This window comes from Gekko japonicus, unplaced genomic scaffold, assembly GCF_001447785.1.
Source record: "Gekko japonicus isolate JY-2015 unplaced genomic scaffold, Gekko_japonicus_V1.1 scaffold88, whole genome shotgun sequence".
Lineage (NCBI taxonomy): Eukaryota > Metazoa > Chordata > Lepidosauria > Squamata > Gekkonidae > Gekko > Gekko japonicus.
In genome coordinates, this window is record NW_015160209.1 from 1527842 (window position 1) to 1549604 (window position 21763).

Genomic DNA, 21763 nt, shown 5'->3' on the forward strand with positions numbered 1-21763 from the left:
TTGTTCTCGCATCTTGGGGGAATGTGGGAATATGTTGTTCGTATTCATTAAATGATCTTAATGTTTCTTATCTTCACCACCTTGTGGACCTTGATAGGGTGGAAAGACAGCACAAGAATGTTTTAAATAAATACCACCCCCCCCTCCTGTTTTCCATATCCTGATTTCAGGCCATTGGTTATATTTTTGTTAAATTCTGATATAGAGGGACTTGTATGACTTGTAATATAAATGCTGCATTTTCTTATCTGTTGAATGGAACTACTGATAAAAACAGACATTTTTGAATGGTGCTTTTATTTCTCTTCATGCTGAAAATAAAGTACTGAAGATGGAATACTGTTACTAGAATAAAATTTTAGTCTTTTTTGTACCGGTCTTCTATTTCACATTACCCTGAAATCACCAGTTTTCATATGCTGCAATTCTGTTAAGCGGAGTGTTAATCTTCACTACTGAGAACATGTGCTGCAGGCCCGTATGTGGCAATGAATTGCCTCAGGTGTTGATGACACTGCATAAGATAAACATCCCTTTGAGCCAGAGAGTTCTCACTGTTGAGTTCAAATGGGAAAATGGCATTGGGTGGCACACAAAATACAGAGGCACCTGTACAGAAAAATTAAAATCAGATTTCAGCGATTATCAACATTTGTTTCACTGAAGGATGCAGTCACTACAAAGATGCTTAAGTGTGCTTGGATTTGCCATATTTATATGGAAGTTTGACACGTAGGGACCCTAGTCTAGTGACATGTGGTGCTGACAAATCTTCCAGTGAGTTGGTAGCAACTCCTTGCTTAACATATCTGCTCTTTCATTTTAAAAGTATCCAAGAACAATATTTACACAAAAAAAATAAATTGGGTCCTGATAGCTGTGGCTGGTGCTCTTACAGAAGACAACTTTGTGTTGTTGCTCTCTGCACCCTCATCACCAAAAGCCAGGCCTGAGAAGTAGGATGGCGTGGGATGTGATACAGGGGCCTGCAGCCAGGAGGGAAAACTGGTGAGGATTAGGGATGCCCAGCCTCTCCATGTAAGCTGAAATGTCTTGCACTCGTGCCAGGGGGTACCTTTGGATCAAAACCATGTATTCTGGCTGCCCAGTACTGACACCTAATTGTGTGAAGCAGCTCAGAGGATTCCTGTAAAACCTATAAGAGGCCATAGGTGAGGAATCCCAGAGATAAGCCATTTTTATATCCTTTATGTAAATCTGCGGGGGGGGGAGAGAGAGAAATGGGGTCTATGCACAAGAAACAGATAACCTCACACCTTGGGCAAAAGTGAAACTCTTGGGAGAATTACTGGTGTTTAAGTTCAGTGGGGTGGGGCTTCTTCAGAATACATAGTTTTGTTGTATATATCACAGCCATTGTAACTCACAAAAGGGTACCATGTATGGAAGCCCAGTGAGCATCCTTCATTACTTTTTAAAGGGTAGGGGTAAGTTGTCAGTTGCAAATATTTGTCAGTTATACATATCAGCTTGCCAGTGAGATGGGACTTGCTGTTGCTGCTCCATATTAAAGGTAGATTTTTGCTTGAGAATAGGCGGTCATTCTGGAATGTGTGGGTCCTCTCCTACCCATCATTCCTGCAGGCATGGAGTAGACTGATCTTTCTGTCTCTAGATGGAAGGGAGTGCCCCCACCACCTGTAGTTTTTCTTCATGCTTCCCCTGTGAGCATGCAAGGAAGAAGCTTTGGGGGGGGGGGTGTTCTATTCCCCACAGAGCTATCAGGCTGTCTTTCTAGTGTGCTTTTTGTTTACTAACTTGTGTGTATTAAGTGCCCTCATGCAGCTTCCAACTTAAGGAGACCCTATGGATTAATTACCTTCAAAATATTCTATGGTTAGCCTTACTCAGGTCTTGTAAACTTAGTGTGTGGGTGTGTTTAAATCCTTTGAATTTATATTAGGAGAACTGGACCTTACCACCATTCTGACAGTTTATGACTTACCCTCTGGGTATCAAAGTGAAGAAAGTCACAAAAGGGACTCTTAAGCCAATGGATTAGAGAATTTATCTCAATAACTTACTCACCATACCTTCTAGAAGTTCCAGAAGGCATTACTGCTCATTCAGTCTGTAATGGTAGATTCAGGTGGGTAGCCATGTTGGTCTGAAGCATGCATGCACCCAAATGCTTATACCCAAAATTAAACTTCGTTGGTCTTAAAGGTGCCACTGGACTCAAACTGTCCAGTCTGTAATGTAGCAACATCTGCATTCTTTGAGATGAATGTTTCAATTGCTGATATATGCAAAGCTGCAATGTGGGCATCTGTCCACATTTGTCGATCACTGTAAGCTGGACTCCATGGCCTTGGCAGATGCGACCTTTGGTCTAATTCTTCTCTGTTCATTTGGTAGTTGAGTTCTCACCCTATTTGTATGTACTGCTTGGTAACATCCCAAATGAAGTGAATAAATAAAATGTTCCAGAATGTTGTCCTGTCCTCAAGCAGAAGTGAAAGAGAAGGACATTTTGGACCCAGCCTGTTATGGGAGGAGTCAATGGACAACATTCAATGATTGCATTAAATTGGGGGGGGGCATCAACCACCATCTTTTCTACTGCCTCTAAATGTTGATTTTGTTCCTATTTATCCCATTGTTATTGTGTTGTGGTCAATTGTTTTGCCATCAATGACTGTTGCAATGTTTCATAATGGTTAGGGGAGAGTAACCCAGAGAGACTTTTACAGGGCTCTTTTTGTAGCAGGAACTCCTTTGCATATAAGGCCACACACCCCTAATGTAGCCAATCCTCCAAGAGCTTACAGAGCTCTTCTTACAGGAGCTACTGTAAGCTCTTGGAGGATTGGCTACATATTGGGTGTGTCGCTTAATATGCAAATGAGTACCTGCTACAAAAAGAGCTACAGAAGTCTCCAAACTGAGGGTAATGGGCACAACCCATTGAAAGATTAGTCTACTTCCTGCCTCCAGGGATGATGGGTAGGAGAGAATGCAAATGTTCCAGAATATCCTCTTCCTCAAACAAAGCGAGCCTTCATGGTAAGTCCAGGGTTTCATTTCATGACAATGAGAACTTGCAGCCCAGTAGGATATGAAAGAATGTCTGAGGAGGCTGGCCTGATTCTGAAGAAGTAGGCAGTACCGGAGGTTTTGCATGAACTTTTAGAGAGGCCTAATTTTGACAATAAAATGTGAGTTTTACCATGTTTTAAAGTGAGAGATGATTCATATAATAAGATAGCAATCAAGGCATCTTCTTCAAGTACTTTTGTCCTTAAACTCAGCTTAGCATGTGCTTCAGACAATGAAATCCTAAAATACAAACATGTCTAAATTTGGCTTGTCCACATAATGTTACACATGCATGTTTAATGTTCCTCTCCTGCACACACTGCATTTGTTTGCATTATAGTTTAAGTAACAACCATGTTTGGAAAATAAAAAATCTTAAAATTATCCAAGAACTAAATATAATACATAGTTCCATCCTAACAAAAATATTTGATTAAGTTTATGAAACAGGATTTTATAATCCAATACATTCCTTGAATCACATTCCAAATGTTTTTCTGGAAAGTGCTCAGGAATGTTCCCAAACAAAACTAAAGATGCATAATCATTTTGTCTTCTGCAACTAACATGTTTAAAAGAAGTATATACAAATGATGGTAAATGCAGATCCCCTATTCTTTCCTAGCTTTTAGGAAGTTTGGCTTACAACCCCTGATAGGGCAGTCCCACCTTACTCTTACACAACTACTTGAACAAAACCTTTGTGCAGGTTACATATATTTTTAGATTTTGAACATAAACATTTTAGGTAAATTTACTTAACATAATTTGCAAATTAAACTTACAAAACTTTTAGTGCAGCTGTTGAGAGATCTGATCCATGAATGGAATGTGTTCTTACTCTGCGACTTGCTAGGTAGTAACCATGAATAAGTTTTTCTGCCTCTGAACCAAGTTCCACATGCAAATTCTTAGCAAAAGCGAGGAACTAAAAGAAAAGAAAAACATTTCAATCATTTATGAATCTGGAAAACTTTTAATCTTTAACATTGTAAATATTTGCTATTCAGAATTAATTTTGTGCTATTGGTACTTTCTAAAGCACTTTCAGAAAAAATACTAAATCGGTTGGTGTACATAACCAGACTTTGCCTGTAATCATTTTGAAGTAATTTAAACTGGTGAATCCATCTAAGAATTAACATTGATAAATGCAAACTACTGCTATCTTTCAGAAGTATCTGTCAAAGGTGTCACTTTGGAAATGGAGAAAGTTGACTATAGCTATGCAAGTTAGTGAACAAAATTGTATAGGCTTCATAGGAAGCAAAAGAGTAAACGTGACTAATTTCAAAACCACCACAATGTTTGAGATACAATTACTGCAACGGTAAGTTACCAATCATGGTTGGGGTTTTTAGCATCATACACAGTATACAATTACCTCCTCATAGTCTTGTGTTTTGAACTGTTGGGACACCACATAAGATGTCTCTTCTGGATCAACAGCCTTTTTGAAAATGAAATTTACAATGGGAAGCACTGAATGGCAAAGTGATGATTCAGTGCAGTGTATCAAAAGTCCAAAAGCATCTATAAGGTTGGCTGGAGTCAGATTTAAATCCTAGTGATATAAACAAACATATATTTTAAACAAACAATAAAAATGACATGCACTGCGGGGCATGAAAAAGTGAAAGTTCATTTTATCCACTGATGCATATTAGTCCTACTAAGTCAAACTTTGACTTAAAATAGGTTCTATGACTGAGGCAATTAAGTACATTTTTAAAGCTAGGCTGGGAATTGGCTCAGGAATAAAGCGTCTGTGTTGCATGCAGAAGGTTCCGGGTTCAGTCCCGGATAAATTAAAAGGATCTGGTAGCTGGTGATGTGAAAGACCTATATGTCTGGAAAGCAATTGCCAGTCAGAGCACACAACAGTGACCTTGATAGACTAGTGGTTACCAGCTGGTGTCCCTTTGAAAACTGGTAAAGGTAAAGGTTCCCTTGCTCGAAAGCCAGTCGAATCCGACTCTAGGGTTGCGGTGCTCATCTCCGTTTCAAAGCCGAAGAGCCAGCGCTGTCCAAAGAAGTTTCCGTGGTCATGTGGCCGGCATGACTAAACACCAAGGTGCACGGAACGCTGTTACCTTCCCACCGAAGTGGTACCTATTTATCTAGTTGCAATTTCTTGCTTTCGAACTGCTAGGTTGGCAGGAGCTGGAACTAGAGGTGGGAGCTCACTCCGTCATGCGGCACCCGGGTCTTGAACTGCTGAACTACTGACCTTCCACAGCCTGCAGTTCAGCGTCTTAACCACTTGAGCCACCGCAGCTTGTTATGCCAACTTCTCCAGGAAATTCCTGGAGACCCAATCCAAGTTATCTACCAAGGAAGTTTGGGTGTTTGTGGCTGTGCGTAAGTTCTATACCAGTCTATACAGAGGTCAGATGGCCAATGAGACGCTCGCTATATCCCAGGAAGTGAGACAACACGCTAATCCTTAAATAAATGTTGTCTTTACTAAAGGTTTCTGCAGTCATACAAAATCGGAATCATACAATTTCATACAAGCTCCTTAGTTACAAAAGTACATCAGAACAATTACAGCATAGAAAATAACAAAAGCATCAAAATGGGGATGACACAATGGGGCACGGCTATACTCATCTGAGGTCCAGCTGAGGAAGAACTCTCCTCCTTGGAACGCTGGGCAGCCGAAAGCAGCAGCTTGTCAACTCCAAGGCACACAGGTAGGACCAGCCAAACCACGTGTGAGCTCTCTGGGTCGCGACTCCCGGAGAACTTAAGTAGTAGAGTCACTTGTAGCACCTTAGTGCACTGCTATGGGGAAGGTGGGTTAACCAGAGAGACAAAGGAGAGTTTCTCCTTAAATAAACTCTTTTTGGGGCATGTGCTATCCAGCCATAAACTATCAAACCCGTCCTCTAAACTATCACTACTGGATGAAGAGGGGGTGACGAGGGGATGACGAAGGGGATGACGCTCTCCTAAGGGGTGGTGGCAATATGCAGATCCTACTCCTACATCAAAGGTGCCTTTTGGCAAGGTGTGAATCTTCCGTTCCCATGGACACCTCTTGATTTGCAGATCTGGTTCCTGCTCCAAAGCCATAAACGCTATTGTCTTTAGATCTCCAAACCAGATTAAGGGAGTAGGGTCACTTGCTCTTTCCATTCCAAGAATGCCGGGGTTCGCTGGGGATTTTCCACAGCTCTCCAAGTGGGTGCAATGGCGCGGTGTCTTCTCCATCCCAAAGAGTCATGGGATACATTCCAGGGACGCACATGGTCCGTATGTGCAACGGCAGGCCCAGGCCAGCCTATTTCTAGGCAAGCATGAGATGCAGAACAAAGCAACACACAACATACAGCAATCCCTGAATACATAATGCATAGGTATTCATGCTAGAGACACACATAAGCAGCATCACCACTATACAGAAATACAAACATAAGCTCATATCGTTACAAGCTCCTTTGAAAACTGTTAGGTATTTGCAGTTACTGTTATATTTCATTAGTATATGACTTACTATCTGGCCAATCGGAGTATCATCCTTTAGCATATGCTTTCTGGAACAGAAATCTACATCAATAAATGACCAAAAACTGGTTTGAATTGGAAGAGAAATTTGCTGATCAATATCTTCTCCATATTTCTTTCCAGGGATGAATACTGTAGCAGTTCTGCACTCTAACACTGAAGTTAAACAAATCAATGCAAATTGTACTTAATCTCTCTATAAATATTGCTTTGTATAATAAATACATAACATCCTTATTTTTTAAGAATCTCAGGGGGATCACATGCAATGTTTAAAATACAGTGTTTCTGCAAGTTGTTGATGTATCTCAACAGTTATGAAGACAGTGTTTCATAGGCTGCATTTGTTTTTCAGAATGCCATAAATACAGGTAAAATAATTCTTAGTGACAGACAGATTCACCCTGGGGTATCAAAGCATTAAAAACAAAATGCATTTGGCCAACTGAAGTAAGTTTTCATTCAATGTGGCCTCAGCATTTAGGTATATATAAAATTTCCAGCTGGCCTACCTGACTGCAACTGTTCAAGTTTATCCTTTTTATACGAAGATAATTCTCCTATGAAGCAGATTCCACCTTTGGCTAGCAAAGCACTACCAGCCTGAATGCTAGCAATTCCAGTACCATGTTTATCTTTGGATACAGTAGGAAAAACTTCACCAGATGGTATGTGCTTTATACCCCGGGCCACAAGGCATACACTGTAATTCAGAAGTCTAGGGGACAGGAAAGTAGATAACAGAGTTATCTCCAGTGCTTTGGGGGGAAGAAATGTAGCCCAGACTGATAATTGCATTCCAATTCTGTCCTCAGAGTAAAGAAACATACACATTGTTTTTACCTTGTGTTCATTTAAAACAAAGTATGTGACAAATGTAATCTTACATCAACAACAGGGTAGTTTACATGTGCATTAAAAAGTACACCATCCAAAAAGGGCAGCTGTAGTCCACTTAATACAAAAGAGATCCACTTTACCTCTCTAATATTAAAGAATCATTTGTCGCTACCAAAAGATCCAGGTACTCTGCTGTTGCCTCCTCTCTGTCATTTGTCTGTACTAGACTTAACAATAAGGCCAGTTTGAGAGTGTTATAAATGCCTGGTGGAAGGACTTGGGAAGCAAAACTGTCAGCAATAACAGCTGTAAATCTCCAACATGAATTCGAAGTTAAAGCAAGCAGATACTTAAACTTTTCACTGATGCAAGAAGGGTCTGATTTTAAAAAAAAAGCCAAGAGAGAATTGTAAATCTAAATAACATAGCAGCAGCATTTTAAATAAATGATATATTCAGTTTCACAATCAATATCCACAATTTTTAGTTAATTCCAGGGCTAGAGGAGCAAATATCACATTTTAGGTTTGTTTGTGGTGGGGTTTTTAAATTGAGGTTAACAGATCAGTTCTATGCAGCTTTGCTTAGAACTGTGTTCAGTAGGAGTTGCATCCAAGAAAAGGTATAGGACTGTAACCCAAGACTGTAGTTATCAAGCCACAACTAGGAAATTCGTCCTAGCAATGTTGCTAGAATTGAGATACAAGGTTTCAAATTACTTGACCATCTTGGTTTTGCCAGGTTGTGGGTGTAGTCAGCTGTATTAAAGCTGATTTTAGCACTCTTACCTTTTCAGCTTCCCCCTCCAGCAGACAACAAGGTAGTTTTAAAAACTTACAAATCTCATTATGCATTGACAGGCAGCCTAAGAGAGTGGCAAAACAACCAGATTATCAATTGTCCAGATTGACTAGATACTGACTTGGCCCATAATTAATCAGCTACCTTTTAAAAAAAAAAATAGATTTTATGCATATTATTAAGTGCACGCTGTATTCATTTTGTTTAAAAAGTTCCATATATCCCTTTGAGTACAAAACACACACGTCAGTTAACAATATAAATACAGAAGTGAAGCAACCACAGCATCAATAACATACCATTAGTATTGGTGCTATTAATACAGTTAGTAAAAGCTTCCTAGCCAGATTCAGTTTTACAGTTACATTATTGGCTGATTTTGAACCTCAGATGTGAAAAGTAATTTAAATGCTGTAAGAACACAAATTAAAAGGTAGGGGGCACTCTCTGTCTGCTGTTTCACTTTGAAATAAGACAAAGCTGAATTGTAAGGTTGTGATCTTCTAGAATGCTGAGTACCTTGTATAAATTATACATTCAAATCCAATAAGTATATAAATAAGATGAAATATGAGAATGAAAAAGACAAAGGAAAAAAGTTTGAATATTCTAATACTAATTTATAGAGTTTAAATTAATAGGAAACAAATCAGTTACCATACACAGAGAAAGCAAAACCCCTAAGGCAGTGATACTCACTCTGCAATCCACGGAGAGCCACATTTGCAATTACCATCAACCAAAAGAGCCACGTGACATGACCACTGGCATGCCCTGTGCACCAGCCCCCCAAACATACCATAATATAAGTATAAATATTCAGGGGTCATTTTGTAGAAAAAGAGGTGCAGGAGCTCAGTAGCACAACTCATTAGCATAACTTATTTGCATATGCCACACCCCCTGACATCACTGGAAGTGTGTCAGAAGGCAACACCCACCGCTCAGGCTCCACTGGACTGTTTTGGATTGCTAGCTATTGGGGGGGAGACGTGCAGATCTGTCGTCGCAGAGGAGGGAGAGCTTTTGCCTGAATAAAACTTGGTCTTAAAGGTGCCACTGGACTGTTTCGGACCGGGGGGCTCTGCAGCTTACCTGGCTGCTGCTTGCTCTGACTGAGGGCTGGCTGGGAGTAGGGGGTGGGGTTTGTTGCATGTGCCCGCCCCCTGGGCTCTTTACTGCCGGAGCTGCTCCTATGCGCTCCTGCAGGAAATGACCCCTGTAAATATTAAATATTTAAATGTAGCCTTTTAAGTTACCAAAGTACCTCTGTACAGGTAGAATTGTCTTTACCTAACATTGTTGGACCTTGCGTATCAGGAGTGAGGGGAAAGTCTTCTTTCTCCACCTTCCTGCTGTCTCCTCTGCATGAAGCACAGCAGAGATTGTCAAGGCACCACTCTCTGGCCAGCTTGCTGTCCTCCCAGCAGCAGCTGCCTGCATGTTGGGATACGCCTGTTGAGGCTGCGAAGAAGGGGGGGGGGGTCCAGAGAGGATGGGATCTTTACTCTGGCACAAGGCCCACAGCTCAGGAAAGTTCACTGTTTACCCATCCTTCAGTCCCGCTGGTGGTGGCTGTTTCAAGGTGTGAAACCTGACTACCACAAACCCTACAGGGCAATGGCCTGGCCCACATGGAACATGGGGCAGGTGCCACATTTGGGGAATGGTGCCAGAAGAGCCACATGTTGTTCTTGAGCCACTAAGTATCATTGTCCTAAAGTTTTTTTTTAACTCTTCCCCCAAACTAATGATTTACTCAGCCCGTAGTGAATGAGAACTCATGAAAGCAGATTTGACATTTTGCATCAGGTACTATCCATAGGCACATCTGTTTTCATTCACCCTTCTCTTGACTTACCTCTGAAATTAGGGAGCAGCACACTGTTGGCTTCTAGGCACACTGTGACTTGTGAGCCATTTTGCATACAGACTGGAATTCCTATAACTTTGTACCTATTCCCTATTTTCATTTTATTCGCTAGTTCATCTATAAATAATAAAGAGACATGTGGATTTCTTTTCTAATAAAGACAATGTATCTAGATTTCTATGGTAGTTCAGATTATAAAATCAGATGTAAAAGTCACAGAAAACCTTGATGCCAGGTTTTTAAAGTGTTTGAAAGATAGAAAGACAATGGCACTTTGTTATTCTATCTGCATGACCATTCTGTGCTTCAGTACCATCTCATTACAAAAGTTAACCTTTAGGGTCATACTAGATGTGACCAGATAGACCACCAGGCTAAAAGTAGCTCTGGGCTGTATGCATGGTTAATTTTATCATCACAACAACCTTGTGAAATGGGTTAGGCCAACTGGCCCCTGAACGGAGATAAACTCGGATTTCTAGCCTGATAACCACTGCAATACTGGCTCATCATCTGGAGCTAAAGGTTTGCATTGGGAAAATGATTTGGTGGGAGGGTTAACACCCTCTTGACGTGGCAATGATCTAAATCTCACTCAACAGCTTTTAGGGTCTTTCCCCACCACCACCCCAAATGCAGGAGTTTTTAAATCAGGGATCCCCTGAATTACATATAGTTTGATAGTCAGATTGAATATAGGTAGTTGACTGTGTGATGGTTGGGTCATCTCCTCCCTTCCCCTTCTCTTTGTCCATTTGTAGGCTTTGGCTCCAAGGATGAATTCACATGACCAATTCCAATTACACTTTCCACCACAAAGTGGCCTCCTTCAGCTGTGTGCATATATTCCACCTTGTCTTGTGAATTGTTAAGCATATGTTCAAATCATTAGTCATCTGTTCTGAAATCTTGAAAAAAAAAATCTTTTGAACAAAAAGTCTTACAATAGGTCTTTTTCTACAAAAAGCATTTCAAGACAAATTGAACAAACCACATCAGGTTTAGGACGTTTGTAGGACATGCAGGAGAAAATCTCAGCTGGGAGGGTGGGGTAGAAATCTGACAAAAAAAATGTATTATGACTGAAGAAATGGCAGTTAAAAGCAAAAGGAAAAGCAGAGGTATGGGTTTTGATAAAACCTTCTGTTTAGCTGAATTTTGGAAACCAGGGATAGCAGAGATCGCAACTAAGAAAACAACGAGATTGAGGAAGGATGTTATAAAACCATTAAGCAATTACAGTACAACTGGATCATACGAAACAAAAAGGAGGAAGTAACATTACAAGAAAAAAGTACCACTGAAGAAATAAGACCGTGAGAGGCCTAAGCTTATGCAATTTTTATATTCTATTTCTGTTTGCTAACAACAGATGAGTTCCTCTTTTAATGTGATGGACATCAAAACTAAACATTACTTCAGCACTTTGATTCACATGTGGGTACATACAGGAAACAAAAGTCTGATTCCAATCAAATGCTACTTTAAGAGCCAGTGTAATGTAGTGGTTACTGTCAGACTAGGATCTGTTAAATTCAGGTTCAAATTCCCGCTTTGCCATGGAAAGCTGCTAGGTGAGTTTAGGTCAGTCACAAACTCTCAGCATAACCAACCTCACAGGGCTATTGTGAGAATAAACTGGAGAAGAGAATGATGTAAGCTGCTTTGGATCCCCACTGAGGAGAAAGGTGAGGTATAAGTGGAGTGAATTAATAAATACTTTGCACAATACAGTCAACTGTGATGTCTGTAATCATACCACAGTTTTCCATCAAGGAATAAGTTACCTCAAAACTTACCTCTTAGGAAAACAGTGAAAGACTGAAATCTTAAATGTTTTTTACTGCTGGAAAATCCTTGAAAAGCACTCATCGCTTTTATATCAATCATTTCAACAATCTGTTTATCTTTAAAATGCAAGAAGAACATTAATGTGAATGCATACCAAAGTCTTGCTCAAGCCATTTGTCTCATAAAAACTTACACGATTTCATATTTACTCCCAACATCCTAAACTCACCTACATACTAGTTTTGTCCCAGCCATCCCCCCTTCACCCTGTCAACACGCCAGTGTTTTTCCTCACCTTCATTTTGTTCAGCCATGTGTATGTGGGGGGGGGGTCCTTTAGGATAGCTATTTTACAATTATGATTTTGTTTTGCTTAGTAAATTTCAAGACAGAGATGAGAAATTAGGGCTGGGATCCAAAATGCTTGTTGTGTGACTGGAAGGCACTTCTAATGGTGTAAAGGAGGGAGACATGATTTATGCAGATTCTCTCCTCCAGCTGCAGCCCCATGCAGGAGATCCCATGCCATTTCAGAAACTCTCAACACTTAGATATGGCTTTAAGGAGCTGCAGCAGAAAAGAAGTGTTAAGGTTTTATTAGCAGAAATTTGAATCTAAAACCAGATTGTTCATATTTAGGGGAGATTTCAAGAGACCAGTCCTGAACAGGTCTATTCAGTATCCTACTCAAGTCTATGCAATGGGGCTTACTCCCAGGAAAGTGTTCTTATGATGGCACTGTACTTTCTAAAACAACATGCACTCTGAAGTTTAAGTCCTAGTCTATTTGAGCTCAACACCTGTTGTTGAAAAAATGCTGAAATCAAAATAGTAGGAGCTACTGGAGATACATCATTAAGTAGACTTAGGGTGCGTTCAGACAGCTCTTTAGATCTGTGCGAGGCACAAGTGCCTCATGGATTTAAATGTAATGTCCAGACATCAACATCTGGGAAACGTCCATCTTCCATGAGCAACCCATTTCACCGCGCTTCAGAGCTGTACTAAAAAGGTACTAGTTAAAATCTGGAGTTTTCTGTTCCGATGGGCCAATAGCGGAGTTGCCCCCGTCTGATCATTCCAGCGTGCAATTAAAAAATGGCACTCATTCAGGATGGTCTGATGTCAGACCATCCCGAACAGGTGCCATTTAAAAAAAATGTTGATTCTGCGCATGCGCGGATAAACACGGTCATAATATCACGCCTATATGCATGTGCAAAAAGTTAAAAAACTTCAGTGGACGCCGTCTAGACAATCCACAGTGGAAGCAGCACGCAGTAAGGCGATTTCCCCGGGGGATGTCTGGTTGTGCGAGGATGGATTTAAAAGACTGTTATCAAATTTGAGCCAGCATAATGGTGGGATTCGCTGCCCATCTAAACGCACCCTTAGAACTATACATGGGTTCAGATGCAGTGATTATTTAGTTATTATATTTATACCCTGCCCATCCTGCAAACAGGTTCAGGGCGGCTAACAAAGCGGTACGATGTACCTAATTGGCATAACCATAAAAATTTAAAACTACATAAAACACATACTAATTCATTACATAAATTAACAATCAGCAATAAAGTGCTCGCAGTACTAAAGATTAAATGGCTGGCTTTCCAGATAGTCAAACGATGTTGGGCCCCTGACCATAGTGTTTAAAAGAGAAGGAGTCCAGTAGCACCTTAGACTAACAAAATTTGTGGTAGGGTATGAGCTTTCGTGAGTCACTGCTCACTTCTTCAGATACAGCTAGAATGTGAGTCCGTCTGTCCTATATATTGGAAAGTGGAGTGATTTCAGATGTCAGTCTTTAAGGTGCTACTGGACTCTTTTCTACTGCTACAGACAGATTAACATGGCGACTCATCTCTTGATCCACACCAGTTCAAGTCAGACTTTTTTTTTATTTTCCAGGTTTAAAAATGCTCCTAACCTTGTTGACTGTCCCAAGAAATAAGACAATTTATCTTTTCTTTTCTTTTTTGAGATAAGACAATTTATCTTGATCTGGATGTTTAAGTAGTTTAACATCTAAAATTCTAATCTGTGGTTTTCACCAATAAAAATGGGTCAAAGCACTGGATAGTTTATGCCCTAAGAGAAGCCTAGAAGAAAAGGAATATATGTGGAACAATAAAATGATTTTAAATTATAGAATCATAGAATGCTGGCGTTGGAAGGGACCTTGCAGGTCATCTAATCCAACCTCCTGCACTCTACAGGAGCATAGCCGAAAGATAGCCCTACAACATACCCAAAAGATGGTCATCCAATCTCCGCTTGAAAACGTCCAGCGAAGGAGCATCCAACACCTCCCAAGGCAGTCTGTTCCACTGCTCAACCACTCTTACAGTTAGGAAGTTTCTTCTGATATTTAGCCGGTAACGACTCCGTTGTAATTTCCACCCATTAGATCTAGTCTTGCAATCCGGACCAAGGGATAATAGATCTGCTATCTTCTACATGACAGCCCTTCAAATACTTGAAGACTGCAATCATGTCCCCTCCCCTCTAAGCCTTCTCTTTCCAACTCTTTCAGCCTTTCCTCATAATACTTGGATTTCAACCCTCTCACCATCCTGGTTGCCCTCTTCTGGACATGCTCGAAATTCTACTTTGCTTCTGCCAAGCATATGCTTTAATATTTTATTATAAATTGGACTTCCTAGATTCAGGTATTAAAGTTTCACTTTAGAACTGCTCACATTGTTTTGCAGTCATAGAACATTTCCTTACTTTAGTTATTGAGTTAATTATTTGGGCATACCATACTTACCTTCCTAATTTACTTAAAAGTGTTTTCAGATCTAGTTCACCCTTTGATAAAGATTTTGCACTTCCTTTTCCACCCTTCTCCTCTTTTTAGGGCTCCGTAACAATCTTCACTATGAATAAGGCAGTTGATTTTTTCTCATTTACAACTAATTAATAAAGTATATAATTCTTACCACCAAGTACTCGATATTTGATGTCCTCTTGCAGTGGTGAAGAACATAAACCGCACACAAAATCATTCCTCACTGTTGCGGATTCTGTAGCACCGGGAGTATGTACTCGTATATATTGAAACCCTAAGAGACACAGACAATAGACTACTAAACTCAGTTTTCTTAACAGTTGATAATAGCTGATACTTGATTGGTTTTTTATTTTCATTTCACTATTATGGATTAGTAAATAATCTCTATAACCTCTGAAAATGGACATTGTGATCCTATTTCTCACTTTGGGTTGTGTTAATCCACTATGGGAAAACAAAAACGTTTTTTTATAAGAACATGAGAGAAGCCATGCTGGATCAGGCCAATGGCCCATCCAGTTCAACACTCTGTGTCACACAGTAGCCAAAGCCCAGGTGCCATCAGGAGGTCCACCAGTAGGGTCAGAACTCCAGAAGCCCTCCTATTGTTGCCCCCCCAAGCACCAAGACTACAGAGCATCACTGCCCCAGATATAGTGTTCCATCTATACCTTGTAGCTAATAACCACTGATGGACCTCTGCTCCATATGTTTATCCAGTCCCCTCTTGAAGCTGTCTATGCTTGTATGTTCTTGATAGCCCAAATATCCCCAACATGCAATTTATTAACATACTTAAGTTTATTTCTATTCTGCTTTTCTATTCTGAACAAAAACTACTCAGTATGGGTTCTGTAAGGGAAGATCTTGTCTCACTAACCTGTTAGTGTTCTTTGAGGGGGTGAACAAACATGTGGACAAGGGGGACCCAATAGATGTTGTTTACCTTGACTTCCAGAAAGCTTTTGATAACGTTCCTCATCAAAGGCTCCCAAGTAAGCTCAATAGTCATGGGATAAAAGGGCAAGTCCTCTTGTGGATCAGAAACTGGCTAATTAATAAGAAACAGAGAGTGAGTATAAATGGGCAATTTTCACAGTGGAAGGTGATAAGCAGTGGGGTACCACAGGGATCAGTACTGGGTCCAATGCTTTTTAACTTGTTCATTAATTATTTGGATTTGGCAGTAGGTGGTGAATTGGCTATATTTGTGGATGACACTAAATTGTTCAGGGTGGTGAGAACCAGGGAGGATTGTGAGGCACTCTAAAGGGATGTGTTGAGTATGGGTAAGTGGGAGTCAGCGTGGCAAATGTGGTTCAGTGTGGCCAAGTGCAAAGTTATGCACATTGGGGCCAAAAATCCTAACTATAAATACACATTGATGGGGTCCGTACTGGCGGAGACTGACCAAGAGAGAGATCTTGGAGTTGTAGTAGATAACTTACTGAAAATGTCAAGACAGTGTGCAACTGCAATAGAAAAGGCCAGCACTATGCTAGGGATTATTAGGAAGGGAACTGAAAACAAATCAGCCAGTATCATAATGCCCCTGTATAAATCGATGGTGCAACCTCATTTGGAATACAGTTTGCAGTTCTGGTCACTACACCTCAGAAAGGATATATAGCACTGGAAAACTCGTAGAAAAGGGCAACTAGAATGATAAAAGGGTTGGAACATTTTCCCTATGAAGAATCAAGAGTCTGAGAGAGTGGTCGTCTGAAGCAGGGGTCAAGTAGTCAGGAAATCCAAGCAAGAGTGGGGTGTGAGAACAGGAGCCAGAAGTGGATGCGAGGTCTGCACAGAGGGGACTCATTGCTTCCATGGGAAGCCCAGTCCTGAGTAGGAGCTATATAGCCCTCTGGCCATGCTTCCCATGGCAGCGGTGCCACTCCTGCTAGTACTCAGGACTTGGTGCTCGCCTTCCCTGCCAGCGCGCGTCTCGGCAGCGGGTGGCTAAGTCCCTGTGGAGCCGTTCCCTCAGCTGAGCCACCCGCGGAGGTGAGTGAGGCAGGCTTCCTGGTTGCACCTGTACCTTATCAGCTGCTGCAGGACCAGGTGCACAGAATCAAGATTTTTTAAAAATGGCACCCGTTTGGAATGGTCTGATGTCAGACCATCCCGAACGGGCGCCATTTTTTAATTGCACGCTGGAACGATCAGATGGGGGCAAGTCTGCTATTGGCCCGTCAGAACCAAAAACTCCAGATTTTAAACTAGTACCTTTTTAGTATGGCTCTGAAGCACGACAAAACGGGATGCTCATGGAAGACAGACGTTTCCCAGATGTTGATGTCTGGACATTACATTTAAATCCATGAGGCACTCATGTCTCGCGCAGATCTAAAGAGCCGTCTGAACACACCCAGAGTGTTGGACTGGATGGGCCATTGGCCTGATCCAACATTGGTTTCTCTTATGTTCTTATGTTCTACCCAAATAAGGGCATTCAAAATGGTTCACAAAAGAAATATAATAAAATCATATAAAAAATAAATGTCAGCAATATAACATACATTTTCAGTGTCTAATATGGAAACCAAACTGAGGTTAGGGTAATATTTTGAATGATGATGTGAGTTAAGTTTTTCACCCTACTAATTATCTTCCCATAGGTATTAGAATCTGTCCCCCTGTATAATTACTCATATACCTTGCTTCTCCTTCTTTCTTCACCCCAACATCCAAGCCTTGCTGACAAAATAACAAATTCTGTAATCCCATTTTTTACAATTATAATAAACTGTATATAAAACTTTATGTCAGAAAATAATAAAATAATACAAGTATTGTAACATATGGTCTTATTATTCAATGAATTACAGAAAACTGGGTTCAAGTTTCCAGAGTGGCATACCTTCAGAAAATGGGCATGTTTCCTCAGAACAAACAAATCTTGCACCTTGTGTATATTTTGTTACAGCAGTCACTGCAATCACTATTCCTTCTGACATATAAAATCTTTCAGATGTGTAATCAAATGGAAATTTGCAAAGACTCAGGGTGTAACAGGGCAGGGATGGCAAATGTGTAAGTTTCAGTACTATGTTCATCTAAAAAGAAGAATATGTTAAAGATTGCAATTAAGAATTATGCTTAAATACAGCCACTGACAGTGCCTCCCTAAACTGAGCTAGACCCTTCTAAGTTCAGGTCTTGAACGCACTCAGAACGATGTCACTTTGCTTAGGTGGTACCATAAGTAGTCTAATGGCTGCATGACAATAAATTCATAACAGTACTTGGAATTTATATAGCACTGTTCCTCAGTGGCCATACCCCATTCTCTCTGTAATCCAAACAACAACCCTGGGTTGCTTCCATATAGCTGTTGCATCTAAGGATGCCGTCCTCCAGGCTCATCTCTAGACTACAGAGATCAGTTCCCCTGGAGAAAATGACAGCTTTGGAGCATGGATTCTATGGCATTATATCCAGCTGAGGTCCCTGTCCTCCCCAGGATCCACCCCCAAATCTCCAGGAGTTTCCCAACCTGGAGCTGGGAACTCTACCCCCTGCCAGAGGCCAGGGGGGACCTGGCAATGCTAGTTGCTTCTGTCTATGTGGGTGCCATTCCACACTGACACAAGGGCTACCTCTGACACGAACATCAGACGTGAACCCCCTTCCAAACATGAACTGTGGAGCTACTATGGATGTAGATGGGGAGCTCTGTCTTTTCAGTGTGATGGAATTAATTTTGCATTAACACAGTATCCTGTGGTTAAATTTTGCCTTTGGGTATGTGTTTCAGGAAATGTATCTAACTAAAAATATAAATGAAGGAAACTATATTTTTATAACTGTTCTTTAATCAGAACTTGACAAATAGAGCAGGTCCTTACCTGAGCCTCAGTCTGCAGCTGCTGAATTAGTGTCAATGTCTTAACAGCTGTAAAACACACCTGGAATTCAAAATGTAATTTACTTTGTAAGAAAATTGTGGCTTAAATTAGTCAATACATTTCTGTTGGCTCTAAACATATCAGATGCCTTACTGTCTGAAAAATCTTTGTGGCCTTCAGAGGCTCATGTAGGACAGAATTTCCAAGAGTAGCATCCAACTCAGCAATATCAGATGGATTTACAGAAATTAGAAACCGAAAGACAGCATAACTTTGCTTTGAGTCTGGAAGAGAAAACAGTCATAAGTGTTGCTATAGCCTATATATTCCTTTAAACTAAGTAAGGTTTTTCTTTCAATATACACATTTAAAAAATCTAGATATCACCATTGTATAGTTTGCAGTCTTCCACAAATTTCTGAAGGCCACCACTCCTGTCAAGATAAGTTAAGGCAACTTCCTTCATTTTCTGAAGATTTGGCCTCATGTTCTCTCGATGGGTTTGCTTCCTTACCAAATTCTTAGATCATAGATAAATAATATATTGCTGTGAAAAATCAATGATAGAAGTAGAATCAATACTTTAAATAGATATGCAATGTTATATCTAAGAATTTTTCCAAGAAGAACTGAACTTGAGATGTTTGAAACCAAACAACCAAGCCCTATGAGGAAAGGCTGAGGCATTTGGGAATGTTCAGTCTGGAGAAGAGGAGGCTGAGGGGGGATATGATTGCTCTCTTTAAGTACTTGAAGGGTTGTCACTTACAGGAGCACATCCAGCCTGCGCTGAAAGCATTGCACCGGCTGCCAATAGCATACTGAATTCACTTCAAGGTGCTGGTTCTTACCTTTAAAGCCCTATATGGCCAGGGTCCGACATACCTGAGGGACCGCCTTTCCCCATACATACCCCAGAGAGCACTACGGTCGAGGTCACAAAATCGACTGACCCTCCCGGGCCCAAAGGATGCCAGGCTTGCTACCACCAGGGCCAGGGGCTTTTCAGTGACGACTCCATACTGGTGGAATGAACTCCCGGAAGAGATCAGGGCCCTGCGGGATCTGTTACAGTTCCACAGGGCCTGCAAGACGGAGCTCTTCCACCAGCCTTTTTATTAAGGAGCCACCACCACTATTACCATCAATAATTTTAACTATAGAGCCCTGGCCCTTGGCTTTGACATCCTGCCTGTGCCGCTGCTCATATTAGGAAGAGCACTGAGCAGAAAAATTGTTTAGACCTTGTAGGCACTCCTCAGGATGCCACCTTCAGGATGCCATCTTAAGCAATTAATGAAACATCAGCATTTTATGATTTATGAGCCTGCTTTGCGGGGAGGGCGGGGTACAAATTAATTAATTAATAAAATAAAATAGTAGGGCAGGGAGCTGTTCCTGTTGGCAGCAGAGGATAGGACTCACAATTATGGGTTTAAATGAAGGGCGGGAAGGTACCACCTGGATATTAGGAAGAATATTTTTACAGTAAGAGTTGTGCAACGGTGGAATCAGCTGCCTAGGGAGGTGGTGAGCTCCCCCTCACTGGCAGTCTTTAAGCAGCGGCTGGACAATCACTTGTCAGGGATGCTCTAGGCTGATCCTGCATTGAGCAGGGGGTTGGGACAGATGGCCTGTATGGCCCCTTTCAACTCTGTGTGATTCTATTATCTATCATAATTTGTATTTAGGGAAACAACCCAGTTTTAAGCTCCAAGATGCTAGTGTGCTGTTGATGACAGCACAATACTAGCATAGCTATTACTATCCTATATCAGCAGATAGGGGGAAATGGCAAAAGTTAACTGCACTGGAGACCATAGTAAAATCACTGACAACCAAACATGAAACAATATGTTGGCAATGTCCCCATGTCAAGCATCAGTTTGAGTCCTATGTCAGTAATATATGGAAAGAGCCAACCAACACATAGTAATATGGGCATGCCTCTCTATGAGGCCACCCTGACCCTGCTCCCACTCACATACAGGGCTATTTTTGGGCAGGAACGCACAGGAACGGAGTTCCGGCTGGCTCCTGAGTTGGCCACGCCCAGCAGGAACTCATTAGCATAATAGGCCACACCCAATAGCAGAAATTAATTAGGATTGGCTACATTAAGGGTGTGTGGCCTAACATGCAAAGGAGTTTCTGCTACAAAAAAAAAGCCCTGGGTTTTGACAACAAACAAGGTAAACAGAATAAGAAGGGAAAGGTGGGTGTGGCTGGATGACCACACTTCTGGTAACATGGGGTGTGGCCTAATGTGCTAATGGGTGGTGCGGTCAGGGTGTGGCCTAATATGCTAATGAGTTTTGCTGTTGGGTGTGGCCTATTATGCTAATGAGTTCCTGCTTGGCTTTTTCTACAAAAAGAGCCCTGCGTCACATACAAAACAGAACAGGATTCCGGAGAGGCAGGATACACATTTCCCAAATAAATAAGGGAAGGAATAAAAGCAACTCAGCATCCTCCGCTGAATAGAGGACTGTGGTGTCTCTGTAAACGATGGCTTGAAACTGTAAACACATATTCTGTTGACAGGCAGATAGACAGAAAAAGAACTATGATTCCTCCATCCACAGTATCCTTCCCCTTTGCTCAGTCTCACCCCCTCTTTACTACAGCCCTCATTCCACATGTTTTTGTCTATGCAAATCCCATGATCCCTAATATAGCCACTGACATCATTTAAAAAGCTGGATGGATCCAAGCCATGGGTTTGGATCCAGCAATGTGCATGCAGAAGCATAAGTGGGCATAAGACAGAGTCACTGATACAACCAGAGCCTGCTCACAAAAGGCGGGGACAGATCCCTGTTTATCAAACTGCCGTATAACAAGTGAAACATTTGTTGAACAGCAGCAGGAGCAAGTGTGATAAATGGAGGAGTAAAGTCTCCTAGCTTAGGACTGCTTCTGTGCAAAATTATTTTCTTCTGGAGTCTCACCATCAGAGTTCCCAATGTATGATCTTTTGTTTTTGATTCTGTTTGAACAAATAGCTCCAGTGAAACTACCCACACAACATTTACAGAATTACAGTTGGCTAGCAATGTAAGGCACATTATTTGTCCACAATATCGATAATAGGTGTTGCTAACACATGCATCAATTAAATAATTAAAAGTGAAGTTTATTTGTGATGGGGTGGTTCTTTTTTGGGACATCTGTGAAAGTTCACATTGGGTACTGCATATCTGATGGTCAGCTGTGAAGCACTCTAGAATGTCTCTCAAGAGA

The 21763-nt window shown here is 41.1% G+C and overlaps 1 protein-coding gene across 1 annotated transcript; it reads right to left on the minus strand.

The window, feature by feature from the left end:
• Positions 1 to 442: 442 nt before the first annotated feature.
• MCMDC2 (minichromosome maintenance domain containing 2) lies at positions 443 to 19007 on the minus strand. The gene is made up of 14 exons (XM_015408932.1): positions 18908 to 19007; positions 18674 to 18804; positions 18521 to 18580; positions 17533 to 17728; positions 14821 to 14943; positions 11884 to 11991; positions 10073 to 10201; positions 7551 to 7788; positions 7083 to 7288; positions 6560 to 6726; positions 4445 to 4624; positions 3846 to 3988; positions 3191 to 3300; positions 443 to 609 (listed from the first exon to the last, which is right to left on the minus strand). The coding sequence occupies exons 1-14, from the start codon at positions 19005 to 19007 to the stop codon at positions 443 to 445; spliced, it is 2058 nt and encodes a 685-aa protein (XP_015264418.1).
• Between the last annotated feature and the right edge of the window lie 2756 nt (positions 19008 to 21763).